This window comes from Myxine glutinosa, chromosome 7, assembly GCF_964187855.1.
Source record: "Myxine glutinosa chromosome 7, kmMyxGlut1.1, whole genome shotgun sequence".
NCBI lineage: Eukaryota > Metazoa > Chordata > Myxini > Myxiniformes > Myxinidae > Myxine > Myxine glutinosa.
In genome coordinates this window covers 46,267,223-46,293,027 of record NC_136267.1, presented here as the reverse complement: position 1 = coordinate 46,293,027, position 25,805 = coordinate 46,267,223, and the positions used below count along the sequence as shown (strand labels likewise).

General features: G+C 46.7%; 1 protein-coding gene across 8 annotated transcripts in view; it reads right to left on the bottom strand.

The window, feature by feature from the left end:
• Positions 1-25,805, bottom strand: part of PEX16 (peroxisomal biogenesis factor 16) — a 46,523-nt gene that overhangs the window by 473 nt on the left and 20,245 nt on the right. For 4 of the 8 annotated variants that reach the window (XM_068122221.2, XM_068122224.2, XM_068122223.2 and 1 more), the window contains exons 10-11: positions 11,125-11,244; positions 879-943 (exon numbers count right to left, since the gene is read on the bottom strand). In XM_068122221.2, coding sequence (XP_067978322.1) covers positions 879-943; positions 11,125-11,244 — 185 coding nt within the window. The remainder of the gene's footprint in view (positions 1-878; positions 944-11,124; positions 11,245-25,805) is intronic. The other 4 variants (XM_078781630.1, XM_078781633.1, XM_078781632.1 and 1 more) reach the window with 1 other exon arrangement.

Here is a 25,805-nt window from a genome sequence, read left to right as displayed (position 1 = left end):
TCTAAAGCCTGATACAAATTGAGCACGCACTCACGACCAGTGCTTTGGCTCTCTAATTTGATTGCAGATCATACATTCTGAGATTATCTTGGTAACATAGGCCAAAATAACTAGTGCATGTAGAGGATCACATTGGAAAGGCTCCGATGGATGGTTAGAACACATTAGTTACATTGATACTGCAAATTCTGAGTTATGATGGCAGCAAAAAAAACACCTAGAACTGCACCCAGTAAGAGCGCATAGCTCCACCAGGCTGAACAGTTCACATTTTGTATCCCACTGATAGGCCGGATCTGGATTCGGACCTGAACCAAAATCGAATCGGCTTGTTCTTGTCGTCTAACCAACTCGTCCACCAAGTTTCATCACAACTCGTCTGCAACTTTTTGAAATATCATGCTAAATATAGTTTTGGCCCCATCTCTCAATGGTGAAGAATCACTTGAAATCATTAATTAAAACTCTCATATCCAGATCCAGATCTTCAGCAAAATCGAAAAAATTCGTCCTTGTAACACACCTAACCTGTCAACCAAATTTCATCTGAATCGGTCCACAACCTTTTGAGATATCCTGCTCACGGATGGGGATGAAAACATAACCGCTGCCTACCGAAAACCCGAAAGAGCCATCTACATAACACATAAGCAAACATGGCAGTAATTTTAAAACCTGGATACCATATACATGAACCTTCTGTTTTCCATCTCCTTTCCAAATCTCCTAATCTCCCCTTTTCTCTGCCATCTCTTCCATTTACAAACACCTTTGCTTACATCAATATGTATATGGCTGCTAAAATAAGGGAAAAAAAGCCGTTAAGTAAATTGTGATTAGAAAACGATCGGTGAAACAAGTATGATGCAGATGCTTACATATGATGAGACTGAGGCCTGGGATATTGTCGGCAAGAATTCGAAGAACAAACAGTATCTTGGCCCTGCCAATGTGATAAATGGGGTGAGAGGGGAGGGAGGGTGGTTGGGGATAGGTTGTAATTAACTAATCAACGTATATTGTAGGCAGGGTAAGAATTTGAGCAGATAGCTCAACACAATTCCCTTACATATTCACTCACCACATGACGTGTTTATTATACCAAATACTGCAGCAATTTCATTGAAAATGGCTCCTTCATCTGTACATCGATTAAAACTCCCACAATGAGTTTATCTTTTGTGAATGGCATGCAACTTTGAGAAACAGGTTACATTTACATAAGAAAAACGACTTATTTGCACTGTTCCTTTAAAGCGTCACTTGGTTGACTTCTTATTTAAATCAAAAAACAATTTGATTTTATTAAACAGCTTATAATGCACATCCTTGCATATAAAGGAAAGATGTATTTGTACATTAAAAGCTTTTGTTAAGCAAACTATGCAGTCACCTGCACTGTCACCATTTCAGGTTCATTGACTAATAGGTAACCCACCCAACCGAGAGCAACCTTGGGTCATTTTGCAAGGCTCGGAACAAGTGTGTCCATCCGAGGGCAAGTCAGAAAACATAATCTTGCTTGCCTTAAGGCCGGCAGCAAGTCTGCACTCACCATTTTATGTTCGTGGACCAATAGGTAACCTGGCCGAGGGCAACCTCAGGTAATTTTGTCATCTATCTATTAAAGTAGCTGGATTTCTCCGTCGGTCGGTTCTTCTGTCTGTCATGATGCATTACGTCATTACATCTAGCACTAGGCTCGGCCTCTACGGATGTGCACGACATCCCGTCGCCCATCACTCACGCCGTCCCGCAGCTTCACCGATGGCAATTGAATACCATAGCCCATGATGCCTGTAGGCGACAAGCTGAATGCCAGATGATAAGTGTCTGGATGACAGATTTAGTAAGATAGCGGCCTTACGTCTGGGATATCATTATGACATTCCGCCTAGCAGCGTTTGCCGTCGGTGTATTATTCATGCCTCTGATAATTGCATTTTTCAACTTGAAAACAAAAACGACATAACATCTGATACCTGGGAACATAAAACAACGTAATAACATCGTTTTTTGGTTGAATAAGTGTGCGTATTACTGAAATTAACACTGTTTTTAGTAGAAAACAAAATATTTCTGGAATTATTATTTTTTGCAAATATTGACTGTCAATAAACTGTATTACTGTACTGTAACATATTGTAGCAGGGAATTATTCATAAGGGCCAATAAATGCTTAATATAGCTGTTATTTCCATGTTGATGCTTTAGAATAAGCATAAAGTAATTGAATTTCATTTCAGACATGCCTCGCTAATTCGTATAGTTAGAAACGTCAAACCTACCCTATTGTGTCTAAAATTCCTCATTGCTGTGAGCCCTTATTTGATCTTTTATTCCTCTGTTTTCTGTTTAAATGTTCCCTTTTTGCACTACACTAGGCCATTTCCACGAGTTTAGGCAGCAAAACTGATTATCATTACTTCAGATAGACCCGGGGGCAATGAATTGCGACAAGGTGTGAAAGGTGTAATCCCTGCCCACCGATCGGGGCTTGAACCAATGGTAGAGGTGAGGGGAGGAGCATAAATCATCATCCATGATGTCAGTGGGGCCCGAATATAAAGGTGGGGGGCGAAGGGGAGGTGGGGGTTGATGGATGGGTAGCCAGATCTAGGAACCACCAAGCAAAGGCCTCTGCTCTAAAGGGAGCTGAAAGGGAAAAGGGAGAAAAGCCATGCCATGTCCTGCCTGTCCTGGCAACGTCACGCCTACTCCATCGAGCTGTGTTCTCACCCCCCCCCCCCCCCCCCACCAACCCCTAGTCCCCTCACTGCCTACTGGGACCAGCTGTATCAGGCATATCAGGCGTTTGCTGCACAATCTACTTGTCGGGTTTGGCATCGGAACTCTGCTGTCTTGTGGCTTGCCTTATGCTGTCTTGTGGCTTGCCTTATCTTCTATCGTGTGTCGGAAGGCCTTAATGACATCGATAATTAAGGTTCCCTTCCGTCGCTTTGTTCAGTGGGTGTGTATGCAGACAAGAGTTAACTTGGGATTGGTTTAATAGGAATTAGATCCATTTGATTATTGATTGTTTGCTTGTACTCGTGATGGTTTCATCTGGTGGCTATAATGTCGTCCTGTTGAGGGCAGATAATTTGGTTGATGGCAAGATTGCATCATGTGATTTGGTAAGTTCGACCAAAGATAAGATCGGTCGCGTGACTGCCTCGGCACTTGACCAGTTGAGGATTTCAAACGCAAGGCAACACGACTTTGGACGCGGGATCTGGCGGGAGGTCTCTGCGATAGGGGGTTGCCGTGGTTGCTCACGACTCACTGGATTCGAACCTCGGCAACTGGGTCACACCACATGATCATTACAACATGCAAGTTATGTGACTAGTGTTGTGGTTGGACTGGGTAAAGAAACCCTTTAACGGTGCAAAGGCTTTATGGATTTATCCTCTTATAGGCAGATGAAACTGAGGTTTTGTTTTGGTTTTTTTTCACAGGAATATGTAGCACCCACATTAATGTCCACCTGTGAAAATGTCTTTACATTTGCTGTTTGTCCTTGTACATTAATAAATTAATTTCAATTATATTTAAAATGGTTGCGATTGAGACACTATGCACAACACAATGCCATGTGGGTAACGTAACCAAGCATTCAAGGACCCAAAGTGGAAACTTTGCTGCTTAGACATGGCTGGCTGATATACCACATGTTTAGTATGAAATACAGTACTGTAGGACCCCGCTACTTGGGGTTCCGCTATTCACGGGTTCCGCATATTCGCGGGTGATAAAATGCGACCTGTTTCTCTATTCATGGAAAAGTGTCCTGCAAATTCATGGTTTGTTTTTTATCTATTCACGGCCGTGTTCACGAATTCGCAGTTTGTTTTTTTTCCTATTCGCAGCCATGGTCCGCAAATTCGCGGATTTTCGTCGACATTCGTGGGTTTTGCCTCACCATTTGTGGATTTTACCTTGCCATTCACGGTTTGTTCATCTCTATTTGCGGATTTTCGCGACTCGAGAACCTATGCCCCCTTTTTCCATTGAAACAATGCCCTGCTATTCGCGGTTTCACAATTCGCGGATTTTTCAAGAATGTATCCCTAGTGAATGGTGAGGTCCGAGGTTACATTACTCATTTCTATAAATAAATAAATAAATAAACAGCTTCCATTCGTCTGTAGTGTTTTGTAAAGACAAGTTCTTCAATGGACGATAGATGACGTGGCCACCAAAGTTAATGTGGAACTTTTGTCTGGCCCAAAATCAAACTCCACAATTAAGGCTCAATGTATATCACATACAGCTATCAAATTTTTATGACTTTTGTCAAATACGTGACAGCAATATTGATCTGTGCAGGTGAGATACATATACTATACATTTATTTTACTGCACAATTTTTTTCACCTTTGCACACATCTATATGGAAAAAGCAGGAAGAATGCAATTTGTAAAATGCATAACACCAAGACAGTAAGGAAAGTGCCACACATTTTACGTCAATAAAATCACTTTTATAATAATAATAATAATGCATTTATTTTATATAGCGCTTTTCAGGAAGCCCAAAGACGCTTTGACAGAGTGCAAAACATAATGCATAGCAAAACATAAAGACAATTGCAAAAAAAGAAGAATCAATAGGGAAATATTCAAAGCACAAAGGAGGGAGAAGGAGACGAGATAGTCAGGGGTTAGATGCTGTGGGTTAAATGTTGAATGCAGTGTTGAACAGGTGGGTCTTGAGTGATGTTTTGAATGTGGTGAGTGAGGAGGAGTCTCTGATGGTGTGAGGTAGTGAGTTCCAGAGGGTGGGAGCAGCGATGGAGAAGGCCCTGTCCCCCCAGGATCTAAATTTGGTCCGGATGGGGGGGGTCAGGAGGTTGGTACCAGCAGAGCGGAGGTTGCGGGTGGGAGTGTGTCTGGAGAGGAGGTCAGCCAGGTAGGATGGGGCCAGGTTATGGAGGGCTTTGTAGGTCAAGAGGAGGATTTTGTACTGGATTCTCTGGGAGATGGGGAGCCAGTGAAGCTTGTAAAGGACGGGGGTGATGTGGTCACGGGTCCGGGAATGGGTGAGTAGACGGGCAGCGGAGTTCTGAATGTATTGGAGTTTATTGGTGATTGTTGAGGGTGAACCATAAAGGAGGCTATTGCAGTAGTCCAGACGGGAAGTGATGAAGGCGTGGATGAGGGTTTCTGCAGCCACGGAGGAGAGGGATGGACGGAGACGGGCGATGTTTTTCAGGTGAAAGAAGGCTGACTTTGTGATCTGTTTAGTGTATTTGTCGAAGGAAAGGGTTTGGTCAAAGATGATGCCAAGATTCCGGATGTGAGGGGAGGTGGATACTGGGAAACCGTCGATGTTGAGGGCAAAGTTATGGGTGGACTTGGTGAGCGTTTTTGGGCCAATGATGATTATTTCAGATTTATCACAGTTAAGTTTGAGGAAGTTGATTTGAAGCCAGGATTTTATTTCAGTGATGCAGTTTGTCAGGATAGAGTGGGTGGCGGTGGAGATGGACTTGGTGGAGATGAAAAGCTGGATGTCATCGGCAAAGCAGTGGAATTGGAGACCATGACGGCGGATTAAGTGACCGAGGGGGGACAGGTAAAGGATGAAGAGGAGGGGGCCAAGAACTGAACCTTGGGGGACACCTTGGGGGAGGGGAGCAGTGGGGGATTTGCAGTTATTGATGGAGATGAACTTTTGCGTGTTTATTCAGTTAAACTTTGTTGAAAAAAACGAATGAGTTGAAGAGAACTAAGAGATTAAATAATTAAATTAATAAATTTGGGAAAATTACATTCCCAGACAAGGAATTGAACCCAGGTCCTCTGGAACATCTGAGCTATCTGGGCGACCCCGAATGAGCATTAGTGGGGCGGCTTAGCCCAAATATTCAAAAGAATTGTGCATTTTGTGATACAAGCACCAAATTTGGCACAAATGTACATTAATATGTTGCGAACATTTTCAGATATTGGGCCACTTGAAATTCCGTAATTTTTTTTTTCAAATTTTTTCAAATTTCGTAATTTCAAATTTTTCGGGTGACACCGTCACAATTTCGGTCTTCGAGGCCGGCCGATAGGCAAAGTGTGACCGGAAGGGACGAGGTTCTCCTGACCACGTGGCCCTCGATCTGGGAAGCGAGAGGCGTTCCATTAGTGGACGCGCCCCTCACGCCCGACTTTTGGGCGGCCCCGGCAGGCCGTTTGTTTTGACGTTCCGTGACAGGCCCCGCACCCCCACCTCCGGGCCGACCGGAAGCTTGTGCTGAGTACATCATACCTGAACAACTCAGTGAGGCAGAACACAGCAGTGCACACCAGGGTGACCCCTTCAGTGCATAAACCAATTAACCTGTCCACTGCAGGGCATATAGAAATGAAGTTATTTTCTGCATATAATAATAATATAAGTTCAGTTCTATATAACAATTTCTGTTATCACCACTACCACTACAACTACCACTACTACAAGCTTTGTCTGGAATTTTGTGGACTAACAGACAAACAGACATACAGACAAGCTGGGATCAAAACATTACCTCCTTCCACCATTGAGTGTAGAGGTAAACATCATGGAAATTATATCATGCCCTAGATTTAATTCATGCTTACCCGTGTATTTGCTTCACTGGTTCACAAGGTCTTTTGCATACATGTAATTCAGACTCTCGTCTTCATTGCTGACCACACAATGTTCGCAACATATTAATGTACATTTGTGCCAAATTTGGTGCTTGTATCACAAAATGCACAATTCTTTTGAATATTTGGGCTAAGCCGCCCCACTATATCGGCCGGCCTCGAAGACCGAAATTGTGACGGTGTCACCCGAAAAATTTGAAATTACGAAATTTGAAAAAATTTGAAAAAAAAAATTACGGAATTTCAAGTGGCCCAATATCTGAAAATGTTCGCAACATATTAATGTACATTTGTGCCAAATTTGGTGCTTGTATCACAAAATGCACAACAGGTTTGCTATGCTGCTACACTACATGCAATTTCCCCACACATATGATTGCCACTTTCTTTCCGTCAATGCTTCCGGGGGCACTTGCTGTCAACTATAGGAGCATCGACGGCCTGAACACGAGAGGGTCTTCCTCCAATGGGGTGGGGGCGGGGGGGCGGAGGAGGGGAGGGGAACAAATCCATGCCATCTATTATAGACACGACTGGGGGTGTAGTGAAGCAATTAGATTAATGAACAGGACTAAATAATTTAGACTAAATAATAATTTTATATTAATTTAATTATTTCATCCTGTTAATTAATCTAATTGCTTCACTACACCCCCAGTGGTGTTTATAAAAGAGGACATCGATTTGTCTCCCCATTAGAGGAACCGGTGTGTACACCAACCGTACACACCCCATAACCGGTGTGTACACCAACCGTACACACCCCATAACCGGTGTGTACACCAACCGTACACACCCCATAACCGGTGTGTACCCCGGTTTAGAAAAGGTACACCATATCCCTGCGTGTCGTAAGAGGCGACTAAAAGGGTTGGCGTCAGGAAGGGCATCCGGCCATAAAAACATTGCCTCAAAAAGAGAACCATGATAATTTCAACTACATATGGGCAGGGTACAGCCCGAAGTACAACGTGGGGGACCCCACTCCCTCTCGTCAAAACTCAAGGTGGGGAACCCGATCGAAGCAAGGGTGGAAATCACTCCATTTATGACGACGAAACGTCTGATGCCCGACGTGGAGATCGGTTTCTGAGGTTTGGGACATGGAATGTAGGGACAATTACAGGGAGATCAGGAGAAGTGGTGGAAGTATTGGTCAGAAGAAGAGTGGACATATGTTGTGTGCAGGAGGCGAGATGGAAGGGAAGTGGTGTGAGAATGGTGAAGGGTAGGCAGGGACAGAAATACAAGTTTGTGTGGCAAGGATGCCCAGAAGGCGTGAATGGTGTTGGTGTCCTGTTTTCTGAGGAGTTTGTAGACAGTGTGGTGAGTGTGACGAGAGTGTGACGTTGAAAGGTTGAAAGGTTGATGATGGTGAAAATGATGATTGGAAAGCTCTTGGTGAACGTCATCTCGGGATATGCTCCGCAGGTTGGTTGGAGCGATGAAGAGAAGGACAAGTTCTGGTGTGCGATAGAGAAGCTGATGGAAAACGTGAAAGATGAGGAAGTTGTTGTGGTGGGAGGAGACCTAAATGGACATGTGGGAAGGAGTATGGACAGTTTTGAGGGAGTTCGTGGGGGTTACGGATATGGTGTGAGAAATGGAGAAGGTGAAAGGATTTTGGAGTTTGCTGATGGAGCTGATTTGTTGATTTGTAATACTCAGTTCCAGAAAGAGGATAATAAGCAGGTTACATACACATCAGGTGGGTCGACGACAACCGTTGACTACCTGCTAGTGCGTAGGCGAGATAGGGGGCACCTCCGGGACACAAAGGTGATCCCGGGCGAGGAGGCTGTTTCACAGCACCACTTGGTTGTCTGTGACATAAGGGTGAAAGGTGCGAGGAGAGCTCGGCGGGTGAAGTACCAACCGAGAATGAAGGTGTGGAGGTTGAAAGAGGTGACAGTGAGGGAGGCATTAAAAGAGAGGCTGAGTGGATGATGTGGTAGAGGATGATGTGGTTGGATGTCAATGAAAGATAGTATGTTGGGAGCCGTTGGTGAGGTATGTGGATGGACAAAAGGACCACCGAGGCACTCGGAAACATGGTGGTGGGATGATGAAGTTGGAAAGAAGATTGACGAGAAGAGGAAGAAGTTCAAGGAGTGGCAGAAGGCGAAGGGTATGGGGTAAGAAAAGGCAGAGCATGAAAGTTATAAGGCAGCCAAGAAGGCTGCAAAGAAAGAGGTAGCAAAGGCGCAGGAGGCATGTAGGAAAATGTTCGGAGAACGCTTGGACTTGGAAGAGGGTCAGAGAGTGGAATTCAGGATTGCAAAGCAGATAGCGAAAGAGAGATGTGATGTGATGGGGGTGAGTTGCTTGAAGGATGAAGTGGGACAAATCGTTGTGGACCCAGATGGAATTAAAGGAAGATGGAAGAGATACATGGAAATACTGTTGAATGCAGAGAATGAATGGGATGGCAAAAGAGAGAGTCACCCAGTTTTAGGACAGGCAGAGAAGATAACCGAGAAGGAAGTTGAGGAAGCGATAAAAGCAATGAAGAGTAGAAAAGCGGGAGGGCCGACGGGAGTTGTGGGAGCTATGTTGAAGGCAGCGGGAAATTGGGGTGTGAAGAGAATGACAGAGATCTGCAATCTGGTGGTGAAAGAAGGCTGCATTCCAGTGGTTGGGAACTGAGTACCCTCGTCCCTTTATACAAGGGGAAAGGTGACCCTCTGGACTGTGGGTCGTATCGAGCGATAAAGTTATTGGAGCATGGAATGAAGGTATTGGAAAGGGTGTTGGAGAGGAGGATAAGGAAGAAAGTGAAGATTGACGAAATGCAGTTTGGATTTATGCCAGGAAGAGGAACGACAGAGTTGCTCTTTATTGTGAGGCAGTTGCAGGAGAAGTACATGGAGAAGAGGAAGAAGTTGTTTCTTGGGTTTGTTGATCTGGAGAAAGCATTCGATAGGGTTCCACGTGAAGTATTGACATGGGCATTGAGGAAGTTAGGAGTGGAGGAATGGTTGATCAGAGTAGTGATGGCAATGTACAAAAGAGCGTGCACAGCTGTAAGGACGAAGGATGGGAACAGTGGTGAGTTTGAGGTGAAGGTGGGAGTGCATCAGGGGTCGGTACTAAGTCCACTACTATTTGTAGCTGTGATGGAGGTGCTGGCTCGGAACGTAAAGGAGGGTTTACCATGGGAGTTGTTGTATACAGATGATCTGGTGTTGATTGCAGAAAGTATGGATGGTCTGAAGGAGAAGATGAACAAGTGGAATAAATGTATGGAGACAAAAGGTCTGAAGGTGAATATCAGAAAAACGAAGGTGATGGCAAGTGGTAAAGCATGTGGTGAGGTGGAAAGAACTGGGAAGTGGCCGTGTGCTGTGTGCAGGAAGGGTGTCAGAGTGAATTCCATTCAATGTACAATGTGCGCTGAGTGGGTTCATCAAAAATGTAGTGGTTTGAGAGGGTCATTAACCAGTGTTGCAGCTACATTCAAGTGTAAGGTGTGCACAGAGGGAGCTGCAGATGGAGGAAATGTTGAGTTGGATCTTGGAGACGGCGTGAAGCTGGAAGGTGTGAAAACATTTTGTTACCTAGGAGACATGCTGAATGGAGAAGGTGGATCAGACTCGGCAACGGTTGCTGAAGTGAGATGTGCATGGAAGAAGTTTCGGGAACTGAGTGGCGTGCTGACGATGAGGGGACTGTCGTTGAAGCTGAAGGGAAAGGTGTATGCTGCATGTGTGAGAAGTGTTATGATTTACGGGAGCGAAACATGGGTAATGAACGTAGAGCAGCAACGAAGGCTGGAAAGGGTGGAAATGCGAATGGTTTGGTGGATGTGTGGAGTATCGTTGAGAGAGAGGAAGACAAATGATGAATTGCGAAAGATGATGGGAATAGAGCCTGTGATGGATGCTGTGAAGAGAAACAGTTTGAGATGGTTTGGTCATGTGTTGAGGAAGGATGAAAGTGACTGGTTAAGAAGAGTGATGGAAATGAATGTCGAAGGAAGTAGAGGACGGGGAAGACCGAGAAAGACTTGGCTAAAGATGGTGGAAGAAGAAATGCGGGCAAGGGGGTTAACAAGGAGAGATGCAGAAAATAGGGCAAAATGGAGAAGATTGTCATGGGGACCGCAAGGCTAACCCCCGCTCTTGCAGGGAAAATGGCCTTAAAATGCCTGTTGTTGTTGTTGTTGTTGTTGTATTGGAGGAAGACCCTCTCGTGTTCAGGCCATTGGTGCTCCTATGGTTGGTAGCGAATGCCCCGGAAGCATTGATGGAAATAGAGTGGCAATCATATGTGTGGGAGAATTGCATGCTCGGTCAGGGTCACCCAGATAGCTCAGATGTTCCAGAGGACCTGGCTTCGATTCCTGGTCTGGGCATGTAATTTTTCCACATATATTTTTAAAAATGAAGAGACACAAATAAATAAAAACGAAATGGGAGAGAGACTTTGGGAGGTCGAAGGCGGACATTAGATGGGAAGAAATGCAGCACAAGGATGAGGATGACAGGAGAAGCTTACTCTGAGAATCTATCGTAGCATGGGGACCGGAGAAGGTAGAGTAGCAGCACGAGGGTTCTACGTCTAAGTTCTGCTTGCTGTCTGTAGCCCAGCACATCGGGGTTCCTTATCAGGCACAGGCTTTGGGAGGAAAAGGGAGTGGCATTAAGCAGATGGAAGAGAGATTAAGGTGGTTAATAACAAAAACAAATAGGAAATAAAAACTACACAAGATTAAGTTAGGGACAGAGATGAGTCAAGTTTGAAAAGGATCAACACATGTTGTAGTTTGCATGCAATCAGGAGAATATCCGAATATTTGAAGTGATTCTTCACCATCGAGAAATATGGCCAAAGATGATATTGTTACGGATCGCGGTTAAGATGTTATATTGACCGAGCGGTGGTGTATTACCGCGACCTAACAGTTCCCCCGATTCTTCCCCAACTCACCCGATTCACCCCAAACTTTGGCCGTATCGCACCGCAGCTGCCCAATCTGGAAAACTCTAAAACGACCGAATGCAAAGAGGAAGAGAGAAGAAGACAAGAAGACGTACAGAAGAGTAATCGGATTTATTATTTACACATATAAGTAGGAAGCAAGCAGTCACGTTTATTTACAGGGACATGAGACGCAGGTGACACAGTGCAATCTTTAGCTTATACAGACTTATTGTTACTACCCAGGACAGCACGAACAAAACAAACTCACGTACGCAAATGGATGGAAATTGCAGGCAGGAATGACAGGAGGTGGGTGGCTGGAGGAAGGCCCGGAGCTGGCTGGAGTTTGATCCCGCACGGGACGTCGGGCTGGACCTCGACGGCCGCCGATGCCACCGATCCTGTCGTGTGCGCGGGGTAGCGGGTCGGAGCTGCTTGGTGGAGCCAAGCCAATGCTGCTGGTGGGGGGTCTGGCGTGACGGGTTCTCTCGCGTGACGGGTTCTCTCCTCTCTATTTTGTTTGTCCAACCACTCTTTCTCCAACGCAACGACTCAACGCAACCACTGACCACCCCTGATGACCAACTCAGCTCTTGTCATGGACCTCTCCACGCGCTCTTGCTCTGACGACCCAGCTCCTTCCCCTGTACTCGTCTCTCCTCTGTAAAAGCTCATCTCTCGTGGGGGCGTCTCTCATGGGTTATATATAGCCCCACCCTTGAACCTTTGCGAACCTCCCCGATCGCTCTTCCTCCGCCCTCTCAAACCAAACCCCTCGTGCTCGGTTGGTTGTTCGGGGCTGGCTCACTCCTCCCCTCTATGACGAGGTGGAGACACGCCTTTCTTCCCCAACCCTGCCTCGTGGTCAATGGCGGATGAAGGGAAAACCGCCCAACATGCAGTTGGCAATGCGAATTGCAATTGACGAAAAGGGGGGAATGGAAGTGTTGGGAGTGGGAATGAAGGGAATCTATCTCTTTCACTGGTGCAATGGAGTATTTCAATTAATGGGAGACACAGCCTTACCCTAAAAACACATAATAAGATATAACTATTGAACAGGGGTATTCTATGATTGGCTGTGGTGTGGATGCTTTATGGACTAATTATGGGATGCCCTTTGACCTTTACACAGCTCCGGAGGCAGGAGGCGCAGAATAAACAATAATAATAATTCACACAATAAAAAATATATACAGTCCTCATATCCACAACACTGCACCCTCCTCCTCTTAGGCACGTCCCGAGCCTACAACTTTTATTTAGTGTGACACGTAGGTGTAGTTCCCTCTACTTTTAACCTGACCCTGAGTGCGACAGTTTTAAAACATAAATAAATGTGTCCCGCTGCTCCATTGCACCCTGCCTAACAGACTTACGCCCACAGTTAACCGAATTACGGTATTGTTCTCAAACTATACATTTACGGTGGGGAGCATTATTTACAATGACTCTGCTTTTATTTACAAGACTAACCCAGGACCTGTGATTGTTCTTTCTGGGGGGGAGACAGTCTGCTCTGCATCAATGCACCATGAAAGCACCCAAAAACGCACCAATACACACCCAAGCACCAATCGGTGCAGTCACCATTGTTCAAGAAAATAAAACCAACAACCCCTAACCCTGCAGGTGATCTCTTGCTCTTTGGCTCCCTCTGCTGGTTATTATTATTTGTTCTTCCAGATGTTGTCATTCTTTCATTTTCTTACTGGCGGCCTATTTGCAATAAAGTGTGCCCAATGTGTCCTTTTTATTTTCTTTTATTTATGGCCCACAGGGCCGACTACGTGTGGTTCACCTGTGGGGCATCGGTGCCCTGTAGCCAAGGTCCGCCAGCAAGATTTCGGGCCCTCATGGCCGGTTCCAGCAGAGGGGCCATGTCCCAACCCATGGGGTCCATAAGTGGTGCTCGGCCACAAACATGTGGTCCATAATGTGGTGCATCGATGCAGACAGCTGGTTCTGAGAGTTCCGGGCGCACAATGGCCGACTCACGCACGCTCCCCTCGGCGCCCCATAGCGCACAGGTCATGTGGGAGACAAAAGGGGGACAAGAGAAATGAGCGATGGGTAAGGTCACAAGGGTACACGTCAATAAGGCAATGCAAGGCGAAATGCGTACGGAGAGCGAAGTGAGAAAGCTCGTCCCTACAGTACGTCACCCCCCTGTCACCTACACTACCCTTGCCCTTACCCCATATGTACAAAATCTACACATTTACAAATTCGTCGCTAATATCTCGTCTCCCCATATTTCTCCAATACCAAATTCGTCACCACAATCCCTCTAACCAAAATTTGCCATCACCCAATTCATCATCAATCCTCATAAGGAGGAAGAGATGGAACATCAAGCACAATGTCACACCCACGTCATGATGCGTCTCACAATCCAAAACATTTGCATCAAAAATAATTAAACATGGCATGGTGTGGAGTACCTGTCACCTCAGGTGAGTGGATGCAGATGGTGCGAGGAGACTTCATCCTAACTACTTTCTAAATGACATTAACACACTTTACACTACCCGGGGTCTTTCCCCGCCAATCCATTGGCCAACTTACACTATGGGTTCTAAAAACCAATTCCCATTGACCAAACTGTGGTGCTTCTCAATTTGGGGTCTCACTCCCCCGATTCATCTCCCGGTGCCCTTGCACAATTTCTGGGCTGTGACGTGTAGCTCTCCCAGCAGGTCTACCCACCTGCACACCTCCACCACTGTAGTTGCCACCCGAGCTTACCTAGCTCCTCACCCTAACCTAACTAACTGGGGAAGGCCCCTCCTGGCTCTGTCACCCCACTCGGTGCCCTCTGGCACTGGGCTACCCGGGTCTGTCCTCCGGGTCCTCGGGCCCCATCCACAACAACTACTACCGGCTCCCAGAGCCCACCTGCGGCCTCACCTGGCCGACATCCTCACAGTGGTGGAGTGCCCAAACCAACTACACACACTAACAGGCTACACGCCCAGCCATTTCCACAACACTAATGCACCCATCCAAATACCATTCTTCCACCCGCACCACAGATGCCAATATCCAACCACAATTTACCTATACCCTCTACCTAACACTTACTCTACCCGCCCCGGGTATCCGTGATGGGGGTCCACTCTTCCCCCATTCACACCTTCGCACCATCCACTCCACTCCACAATTTCCACCATACTCACTCCACGACCATCCATTCCAATACTCCATACCATTTATTCCATACACCTGTTCTCCATTCACCTGTCGTTGCACACCTGTGCAATCATACCTGGTGCCACCTGCACCCTCCTCCTCTTCCTGGACCATTTGGTCAACACAACACGCAATCACCACTACTCCCTCATACACTGCTCCACACACCTGTTCAGTTGCACACCTGTGCAATCACACCTGTTCAATCCTCAAACACACGGCATCATCTCATCTAACTACTCCCCTCTGAAACTTGCGCTTCCCAGTCGCCCCTTTAAACTATTGCGCTCCCTCGTCATTATAATCCACATTAATCTACCTGCGTCCCCACTACAGGTATCCTTGTCACTAACTAACCTTAACGTCACCTAATGTCATCTCTTCTAGATCCCTACACACAATATCCTAACCCACCCGGGCTAGTTTTCACTGCCATCAACCCCATAACTAGTGCTCCTTTGCCCCCCCTCGCCGTGAGGGATGGTGGATTGCCCATCCCACCACATCGGGGAGGTCCCACTATCAATTTTGCTCGTCCAAATTCCAACCAATTCAAAAATTTTCCATTTACTGCCAATTCTACCCACTATTATAAATTTCGTATCAAATCACTACCATCATCATCACAGTCCGCTATATCCTAGCCTCGGTGCGTCATGACATCATTAAACTCGGTTCGTAAAGCCGAGCAATGAATTCGGGTGGTTTGGTCGCCTGCAGGTTGAATCCGTCCGGCTTTCGGTTCAAGGGAGGTGGTTTGGTTGGACCGAGGTTCCACGCACCATCTCGGCGCGGCACCTTGCGGTCCCGGGCCCGATGGCTCAATCTCCCCCGGTCGGAACCCCGTCCCCACGAGGGGGCACCGTTCCGCTTCCTCCCACTCGCCCTTGAACCGGACCGGTCGCCTCGCCCGCCAAGGCCCGGACTCGACCGTGCGGGGCGGGGCCAAGCCCGATTCGGCAACGACGCTTCGAAGAGAAACGACGCAGCTTCGATCCGCGCCGGGCCCTGCATCCAACAAAGCACGCCGCGCCCCGAGCGCTCGCATCGGCTATCCGTCGCCCTAACCGCTAACCTGGTTACCGTCGATGCTTCACTTGCATGCTCACACGCATACGCTACCCCTTTCACCCTCACAAAACCCGGCGTTCCAACGCCGTCCGTACATTCCACCAACGCACTCCCTGTTACAAACCACACCTCTCGCGCACACTCGCCGCTCGCACACCTCGGTCCACACCTCTCCTCCGTTACGTCCTCCGTAACACTCACCATGGGCGTGCACTCTTGCATCCACCCACTAACGCGCTCGGATGGACTCTCCCACACTCGCGCTACCACCAACCCAGGTGTGCTTCCTCGCACACCCTCTACCATTCCAAGCGTGCATTCTCGCACCCGCTCCACCACCAACTCACTCTCCGGGTCACTCTCACCCTCGCACGTACACTCCGTACACCCCGACGTGCATTCTCGCTCGCACTCGGTTTCACTCCCACACTTTATAACACACCCACTCGCCAACGCACACTTTTTCCTCACACGCGTGCCATTTCCACTCACACGGGACCCTTTACCAACGCCCGGGTGCCATATCGATCCCAATCGCGCAACAATTCTTTTGTCGCCAAACATCCTCCTGCAAAATCTACCCGCACAATATACAGCACGACTCACCTGGGGGATCCTTTTCTCCACGCGAACCTGCAAACTTCCATTCGGGTTAAGCACAGCATCGTGATGTGAGCAGGGACTTTGTACATAATCCATTTCTCCCTGCAATTCCCGGGCTACCTCCGTCATCTCTTCAATTTTAATTCCCAGCACTGCTTTTTCTTTATTAACCTCGGCGACCGCTGGCTTTTCCAAACCCCGGGTCGCGATTTCTACCCCTGTCATTGTACCCGCGCTTTCCTCCGCTTCGCTCAACCAGCGCTTTTCGACCCGCGTTACCTCCTCGTGCACCCCTGGGACCCTTTCGCCCACCATGCGATCCATGGTCTCCCCACATTTTTGCATGCGGTCACCCATTCTGTCCCCAATCTTGCCGATTCGCTCCATATCGGCCCTCATTCCGTTCGTTATTGCTTCCATTTGGTTTCCCAATCCGTTCGTTATTTCTTCAATTTGGTTACTCAACCGCTCACTGTTAGCCCTCCTTTGCTCACTATCAGCCCTCATTTGCTCACTCTGAGCATCCATCTGATTCCCCATTACCCCCATTTGGCCCTCCAATCGCTCCCCCTGAGCATCCATTTTTGCCATCATTTGAATCATAAAGACTCGCATGTACTGTGGCATCTCTGGCTCGGCTGCCGCGACCACGGGCGCAGCGCAATTTGGTACTGCTACGGTCACGGGCGCGGCAAAATTTGGTGCCGCTACACCCACGTGCGCGAGGACGCCATTTTGTGCACCTGATACTCCCTCAACCGCCTCCTCATTGCTCCCCTCCATTTGATCCTGGGTTACTCCTAACCCCTCCTCTAGCTCACCCACCGGCATCCGATCGCCTTGACCAGCCATGGCGCGATTTACAAAATTCGGGTTTTTGTAAAACAAAAGCAAATTTCGGCTACTTTGTAATTTTGAGCGCGTTAAACGCTTCAGGTCCGAATCCGACACTTCTGACACAAATTGTTACGGATCGCGGTTAAGATGTTATATTGACCGAGCGGTGGTGTATTACCGCGACCTAACAGTTCCCCCGATTCTTCCCCAACTCACCCGATTCACCCCAAACTTTGGCCGTATCGCACCGCAGCTGCCCAATCTGGAAAACTCTAAAACGACCGAATGCAAAGAGGAAGAGAGAAGAAGACAAGAAGACGTACAGAAGAGTAATTGGATTTATTATTTACACATATAAGTAGGAAGCAAGCAGTCACGTTTATTTACAGGGACATGAGACGCAGGTGACACAGTGCAATCTTTAGCTTATACAGACTTATTGTTACTACCCAGGACAGCACGAACAAAACAAACTCACGTACGCAAATGGATGGAAATTGCAGGCAGGAATGACAGGAGGTGGGTGGCTGGAGGAAGGCCCGGAGCTGGCTGGAGTTTGATCCCGCACGGGACGTCGGGCTGGACCTCGACGGCCGCCGATGCCACCGATCCTGTCGTGTGCGCGGGGTAGCGGGTCGGAGCTGCTTGGTGGAGCCAAGCCAACGCTGCTGGTGGGGGGTCTGGCGTGACGGGTTCTCTCGCGTGACGGGTTCTCTCCTCTCTCTTTTGTTTGTCCAACCACTCTTTCTCCAACGCAATGACTCAACGCAACCACTGACCACCCCTGACGACCAACTCAGCTCTTGTCATGGACCTCTCCACGCGCTCTTGCTCTGACGACCCAGCTCCTTCCCCTGTACTCGTCTCTCCTCTGTAAAAGCTCATCTCTCGTGGGGGCGTCTCTCATGGGTTATATATAGCCCCACCCTTGAACCTTTGCGAACCTCCCCGATCGCTCTTCCTCCGCCCTCTCAAACCAAACCCCTCGTGCTCGGTTGGTTGTTCGGGGCTGGCTCACTCCTCCCCTCTATGACGAGGTGGAGACACGCCTTTCTTCCCCAACCCTGCCTCGTGGTCAATGGCGGATGAAGGGAAAACCGCCCAACATGCAGTTGGCAATGCGAATTGCAATTGACGAAAAGGGGGGAATGGAAGTGTTGGGAGTGGGAATGAAGGGAATCTATCTCTTTCACTGGTGCAATGGAGTATTTCAATTAATGGGAGACACAGCCTTACCCTAAAAACACATAATAAGATATAACTATTGAACAGGGGTATTCTATGATTGGCTGTGGTGTGGATGCTTTATGGACTAATTATGGGATGCCCTTTGACCTTTACACAGCTCCGGAGGCAGGAGGCGCAGAATAAACAATAATAATAATTCACACAATAAAAAAAATATACAGTCCTCATATCCGCAACAATATATAGCATGATATTTCAAAACGTTATGGGTGGGTTCAGACTAAACGTGGTGGACAGGTTGGGTGTGGGAGAAGGACGAATTGATTAGAATTTGGTGAAGATCCGGGACCAGATCCGGGAATTTTCAAGCAATTCTTCACCAGTGAGAGATGGGGCCAAGAACGATCCATAGCATGATATTTCAAAAAGTCGTGGATGGATTATAACAACACTGGGTGGATGAGTTGGGTAGGTGACAAGAACAAGCCGATTAGATTTTGGTTAAGGCGGGATCCAGATCTGGCCTTTTGGTGGATTACAAAACGTAAATGAAAAATACAAAACTCTCATCTCCTCTTCCTGTTCAGGCTGGAGTTCCCCAAGGCAGTGTTCTGGGCCCTGTGCTTTTTCTGGTCTTCATCAATGATCTCTCCGACTCTCTTGAAAATCCTCTCTATCTCTTTGCTGATGACTCCACTCTCTGCCGCTCCATTCCTCATCCCTCAGATAGGCAGTCTGCAGCCTCCTCACTCTCTGCAGACCTGGACAAAATCACAGACTCGGCAAACAAGTGGAACATGTCTTTCAATCCTGACAAATCTCACACTCTTACGATGTCTCTCCGAAAAGACCGACTGGACAACCCTTCTATCCACTTTCTGAATAATCCTCTCCAAGAAGTTCTATCACTCAAGCTTTTGGGTCTCACTATCTGCCATGATCTTTCCTGGGAAAACCACATTTCAAATCTGGCCTCCCAAGCCAGTCGCTGACTGGGCTTCCTCCGTCGTGCAAAGTCCTTCCTTGGCACACCTGAGCTCCTCACCACATACAAGGCTTTCATCCGCTGCTCAATGGAATACTGCTCTCCCCTCTGGGCTGGTGCTCCTGCCTCACACCTCGCTCATCTTCAAGCTGTTGAAACCAAAGCGTTCAGAATCATTGGAATCTCCCGCGATGAAGCTACCTCCGAGGGCCTTTCACTTACTCACCGCAGGCAGGTTGGTGGTCTTTCTGTCTTGTACCGACTCCTCTCCGGCCTTGCTCCTCCAGCTCTCTCTGGGCTCTGTCCCCCAAATATTCCTACAGGTCGCACAAGATCTGCCTGCAACCCTCTTGTGGTTAAACTGCCAAAATCAAGACTCTCTGCTCACCTTCACTCCTTCATTCCTCTTTTCTCCCGCCTCTGGAACAAACTCCCTCACTCTCTTCAATCCCACTCCTCCCTCCAGGTCTTTAAAACAGCTGTTCACCACCATCTCTTATCTTCCCCCATCCAAAACCTTGATCTTTTCTACCCCCGCTAATTTCACCCCAAATCCACTTTTTTGAAATACAAACTTCTTTCCTGGAAGTCCTTGGTGCCCTTGTGTTTATACTTCTCCCCCCCCCCCCCCCCCTTCCCACGCCGCCTCCCCCCAAGCCCTCTCCCTCCCACACATCTCCCGATGTCCCTGCTCTCAAATGTTGTGTTTATGTGCTTCCAAATCTCTCCCCATCTTGTCTACCGCTCCCCTTTTTATATACTTTGTTTGTTTGTCTGTTTGACTTGTTTGTTTGATGTTAGCTCTTTCACGAGCCTCGATTCTGTATACAAAAAGCCTGTCGGAGGTATGCGTTCTACCGAGTGGCATTCTGGTTAGTAATTTAATCCTGTCCCAACATGCATTTTCCAGAAGAATAATACAAATTACCATAAATTGCCAAGTATAAACTGCACTTTTTTCATCAAAAAATAATAATCCAAAGTCAGGGTTGCGGCTAATACATGGAATCTTGGACATACACTACATGGCCAAAAGTATGTGGACACCTTAACATTACACCCGTATGTGCTCGTCGAACATCTAATTCCAAAATCATGGGCATTAATATTGAGTTGGTCCCCCCCCCTTTGCTGCCATAACAGCCTCCACTCTTCTGGGAAGGCTTTCCACTAGATGTTGGAACATTGCTGTGGGGATTTGCTTCCATTCAGCCACAAGAGCATTAGTGATGTCGGGCACTGATGTTGGGTGATTTTGCCTGGCTCACAGTCAGCGTTCCAATCCATCCCAAAGGTGTTCAATGGGGTTGAGGTCAGGGCTCTGTGCAGGCCAGTCAAGTTCTTCCACACCGATCTTGACAAAGCATTCCTGTATGGACTTTGCTTTTTTGCACAGGGGCAATGTCATGCTGAAACAGGAAAGGGTCTTTCCCAAACTTGGAAGCACATAATCGTCTAGAATGTTATTGTATGCTGTAGCGTTAAGATTTACCTTTACTGGAACTAAGGGGCCTAGCCCGAACCATGAAAAACAGCCCCAGACCATTATTCCTCCTCCACCAAACTTTACAGTTGGCACTATGCATTCGGGCAGGTAGCATTCTCCTGGCATCCGCCAAACCCAGATTCATCCGTCGGATTTCCAGATGCTGAAGAACGTGTTTCCACTGCTCCAGAGTCCAATGGCGGCAAGCTTTACGCCACTCCAGTCGACGCTTGGCAATGCGCATGGTGACCATAGGCTTGTGTGCGGCTGCTCGGCCATGGAAACCCATTTCATAAAGCTCCCGACGAACAGTTGTTGTGCTGACGTTGCTTCCAGAGGCAGTTTGGAACTTGGTAGTGAGTGTTGCAACTGAGGACAGACGATTTTTACACGCTACACGCTTCAGCACTCGGCAGTCCCGTTCTGTGAGCTTGTGTGGCCTACCACTTCGAGGCTGAGCTGTTGTTGCTCCTAGACATTTCCACTTCACAATAACAGCACTTACAGTTGGCCAGGGCAGCTCTAGCAGGGCAGAAATTTGACGAACTGGCTTGTTGGAAAGGTGGCATCTTATGACGGTGCCACGTTGAAAGTCACTGAGCTCTTCAGTACGGCCCATTCTACTGCCAATGTTTGTCTATGGAGATTGCATGGCTGTGTGCTTGATTATATATACCTGTCAGCAATGGGTGTGGCTGGAACAGCTGAATCCACTAATTAGAAGGGGTGTCCGCATACTTTTGGCCATGTTGTGTATGACATGACGAAATTACCTATGCAAAGCTGAATGTCTTATTTATTTCACTCAGATGCACTTTGGAAGAACTTATAATATGTAAGTGGATCATGTTAGAAGGAACAGTAAATTGCCGTTCTTTGAAAGACCCGGATATAAACCAAGGCAGTCTTTTGTAAAGAATGGGCCCCAAAAAAATGCAGTACATACAGTAATATCAGATTAAGGGGCATTCATTACAATCAATAGGCATTTATTTGATTAAAATAATAAGTCCCTTTTTAGTCGAAACATGAAGGTAAAATCCCAATACATAAACAAGCACAATTATGATCAAATGCCCTGTCCCAATCCATCAACTACAGCTGCTTTGGCATCAAACAAGGTTTCAACAATTCATTATCCAACTTCATGAGACCATGGCTATTCCCTGAGCCACATCGGTAATGCTGACCAAACCCCACCTACCTTTGAAGTCACAAGAGGCACCACTCTGTCGGCGAAGGGCGTCAAGATGGTGAGACTCACCACTTCAGGACATGAGAAAGACCGATTCAACGTCGTGAATGGGCACAGCTGATGCAGAAGAGCTACCGCCATACGTCATCTTAAAGAGGAAGACGCTCCCCAAAAATAAGTTCCCACCAGGCATCATCGTGCGCATCCATCCAAAGCATTGGATGGATGAAGAGCTCTTCCAAGACTGGCTTCACATCATGTGGGGCAGAAGTGATGGCGGACTTTCCCGATGATGAAGCATGCTCATCCTGGACGCACTCCAGTGCCACAAGACAAGCACACGAAGACTGTGTCGTGGTACAGCAACACCGACATAGTCCATCGGACCTTCCTGAAGTGCTGTATATCCAACTGCCTTGCCAGGTTGGAGGATTATTTGCTCTGAGAGGACATGGCTGGCAGCTCAGAAAGCGAAAAGAGCCGCTATGATAAAATGTTTTTCTTTTGAAAGAAAATAATGAAAGAAAAAGGACAAGAAAGAATGTTTAAAGAAACTAAATTCCCGTTCCGCTTTCTTTATGTATACTAGCAACGGTACCCGCCCTACGGGTGGGGGCTTCAATTGGGAGGCCCAAATGAAAAGGTAAAATATCAGAAATTGAAGGCTTTTTTATTTTAAACGATTCATATAAACATCCGTTAAATCATATCACACGCAAATCATCAAAATCTAAACAGCATCTTACTATAATTCACCAAATGTCCCACAGTGATCGATACACTATGATCGTGATGATCGTGATCATGAATCGTGATCGATAATCGTGTTCACAATCGCTATGTCGAATGTACTCCCGATACGTGTTTCCTTCAGTTGAAATGGGTTAGAATTCTCTCAAGCAGGGATTCAACCCGTGTCCTTCTAAAAGGTCTTTGTCCGAGGTCATCGAGTTTGATCGGTGCAGCCGTTTGTGCGGCACCCGGGAAAACAACATCGTCACAATGAGAACATCGTCACAATGAACGTTATGCGAACGCGAATGTTACGCGGGAGTCAAAACCTGAGAATGCTGGAGACTAAAGCTGAAATTGGGAAAACTAAATAACCTATTTTACTCCTGGAGATCCCAGGATTATCCACCCAAAATATCGTTGCGATCGGTTCAGCAGTTTTTACGGTACTTTCGAACGGACAGACAGACGGACGGACATTTGGTGAATTATAGTAAGATTTTATAATCAAGCACTATCATGGATCGGCTCGTTACGCTCACCTCACCACTCGTCGCTAGAGGCACAGGCATGTTTTTGACTGAGGATAATGACTGTACGTGAATTGCTGTGTTGTGATTTATACCAATCATAACACCAACATTTATTTTGTACAAATTTATTTGTAATATCTATGATATTATTTATTTGTAGCGTGCGTGCGTGTGTGCGTGCGTGTTTGTGTGCGGGCATGCGTGCATGCGTAAGCGAAGGACCGCATTCGAATTTGGTGTGTGGGTGCAACCCACGTCAAAATCCAAGATGGCCGCCGCCATGTATGTCTGATGCCATGTATGTCTTAACCTTGTGAGATGAATATCTTGAAAAATAAGCGAAGTACCAACTTCTAATTTGGTGTGTGGGTGTTTCTCGGCATAAGGAAGAACGCTATTGAAAATTGGGTCGCCACGTCAAAATCCAAGATGGCCGCCACCATATATATGTCTGAAACTTATGAGCGAAATATCTCGAAAAATAAGCGAAGTACCAACTTCTAATTTGGTGTGTGGGTGTATCTCGGCATAAGGAAGAACGCTATTGAAAATTGGGTCGCCACGTCAAAATCCAAGATGGCCGCCACCATATATATGTCTGAAACGTATGAGCGAAATATCTCGAAAAATAAGCGAAGTACCAACTGCTAATCTGGTGTGTGGGTGTATCTAGGCACAAGGAAGAACGCTGTTTAAAATTGGGTCGCCACGTCAAAATCCAAGATGGCCACCGCCATGTATGTCTGAACCTTGTGAGATGAATATCTTGAAAACTAAGCGAAGTACCAACTTCTAATTTGGTGTGTGGGTGTATCTCGGCATAAGGAAGAACGCTATTGAAAATTGGGTCGCCACGTCAAAATCCAAGATGGCCGCCACCATATATATGTCTGAAACTTGTGAGCGAAATATCTCGAAAAATAAGCGACGTACCAACTGCTAATCTGGTGTGTCGGTGTATCTAGGCACAAGGAAGAACGCTGTTTAAAATTGGGTCGCCACTTCAAAATCCAAGATGGCCGCCGCCATGTATGTCTGAACCTTGTGAGATGAATATCTTGAAAACTAAGCGAAGTACCAACTTCTAATTTGGTGTGTGGGTGTATCTCGGCATAAGGAAGAACGCTATTGTAAATTGGGTCGCCACGTCAAAATCCAAGATGGCCGCCACCATATATATATGTCTGCAACTTGTGAGCGTAATATCTTGAAAAATAAACAAAGTACCAACTTCTAATCTGGTGTTTGGGTGTATCTAGGCACAAGGAAGAACGCTATTGTAAATTGGGTCACCACGTCAAAATCCAAGATGGCCGCCGCCATGTATGTCTGAACCTTGTGAGCGGAATATCTTGAAAAATACGTGAGGTACCAACTTCTAATCTGGTGTGTGGGTGTATCTAGGCATACAGAAGAACGCTATTGAAAATTGGGTGGCCACGTCAAAATCAAAGATGGCCGCCTCCATGTATGTCTGAACCTTGTGAGCGAAATATCATATCATAGCATGTTTTCTGCGTCTTCCACTTTGTCAACTCACATCACTTCACCGACGGGGGACCTAGGCGTAACGCTTGTTTATTTGTAATTTGAAAAGGTCCAAATGTTTTTGAAAACCTCAAAAGAAACTAATGTTTTTGCATCCTTTTTATGGGGAAATTACACTGCCCAGCTCTGTTGAGGTGAAGATGGAACGCAACACAGAATGTTGGCATGGCAATAGTTGGAAATTGGGCTTTGGGAAAATATCCCCATCCGCTGAGGGGTGGGTCTAAAAATTTGTGCTTGTGCAAACTTCTAGAACCAAATGATTCGTTTGTTAGCATTCTGAATGAAGTGCGACCAGCAGTTTTGGAAGAGTTACGTGACACACAGACAGACATTAAATCTTATTATCCAGATATTTAAAGCAGGATGATTGAGACTAGATTCTATAACGTCTGGGATTTCCACACTTTTCTTTTTAATGGCGCACTTTTAAAATAGCATCTGTCTTATTGAGACATAGTGGACCATTTTTAAATAACTGAGTCATGTTGAACCATTGCAAAAAAAAAAAAAAAAAACTTCCCGCGGGAAGGGATGCAAAGTTAGGGTGTGGCTTATACATGACAATTAACTATGGGGGTGGTGGTGGTGTCTCCATTCCCTATTAAATCAGGGGAGTATCCAAAAGGATGACTCTTATTGTCATCATGGTATGGTACCGTACCTTTAATGTCCATAGCAGCATTCACGAAAAAGTAGATTCACAACTAGTAGATTTGTCTCACACAAGTAGATTTGGTGGACTTGCCTTTCTTTGTACAACTACTGCTGCTTTTTGCAAACCATTACCCTTCCCAACTATAACCATGTCTTTGCTGTCCATACCAAAGTATTCACGAGACTACTTAAAAACTCTACTTTGAGCAGCCACTGGAATCAACCGAG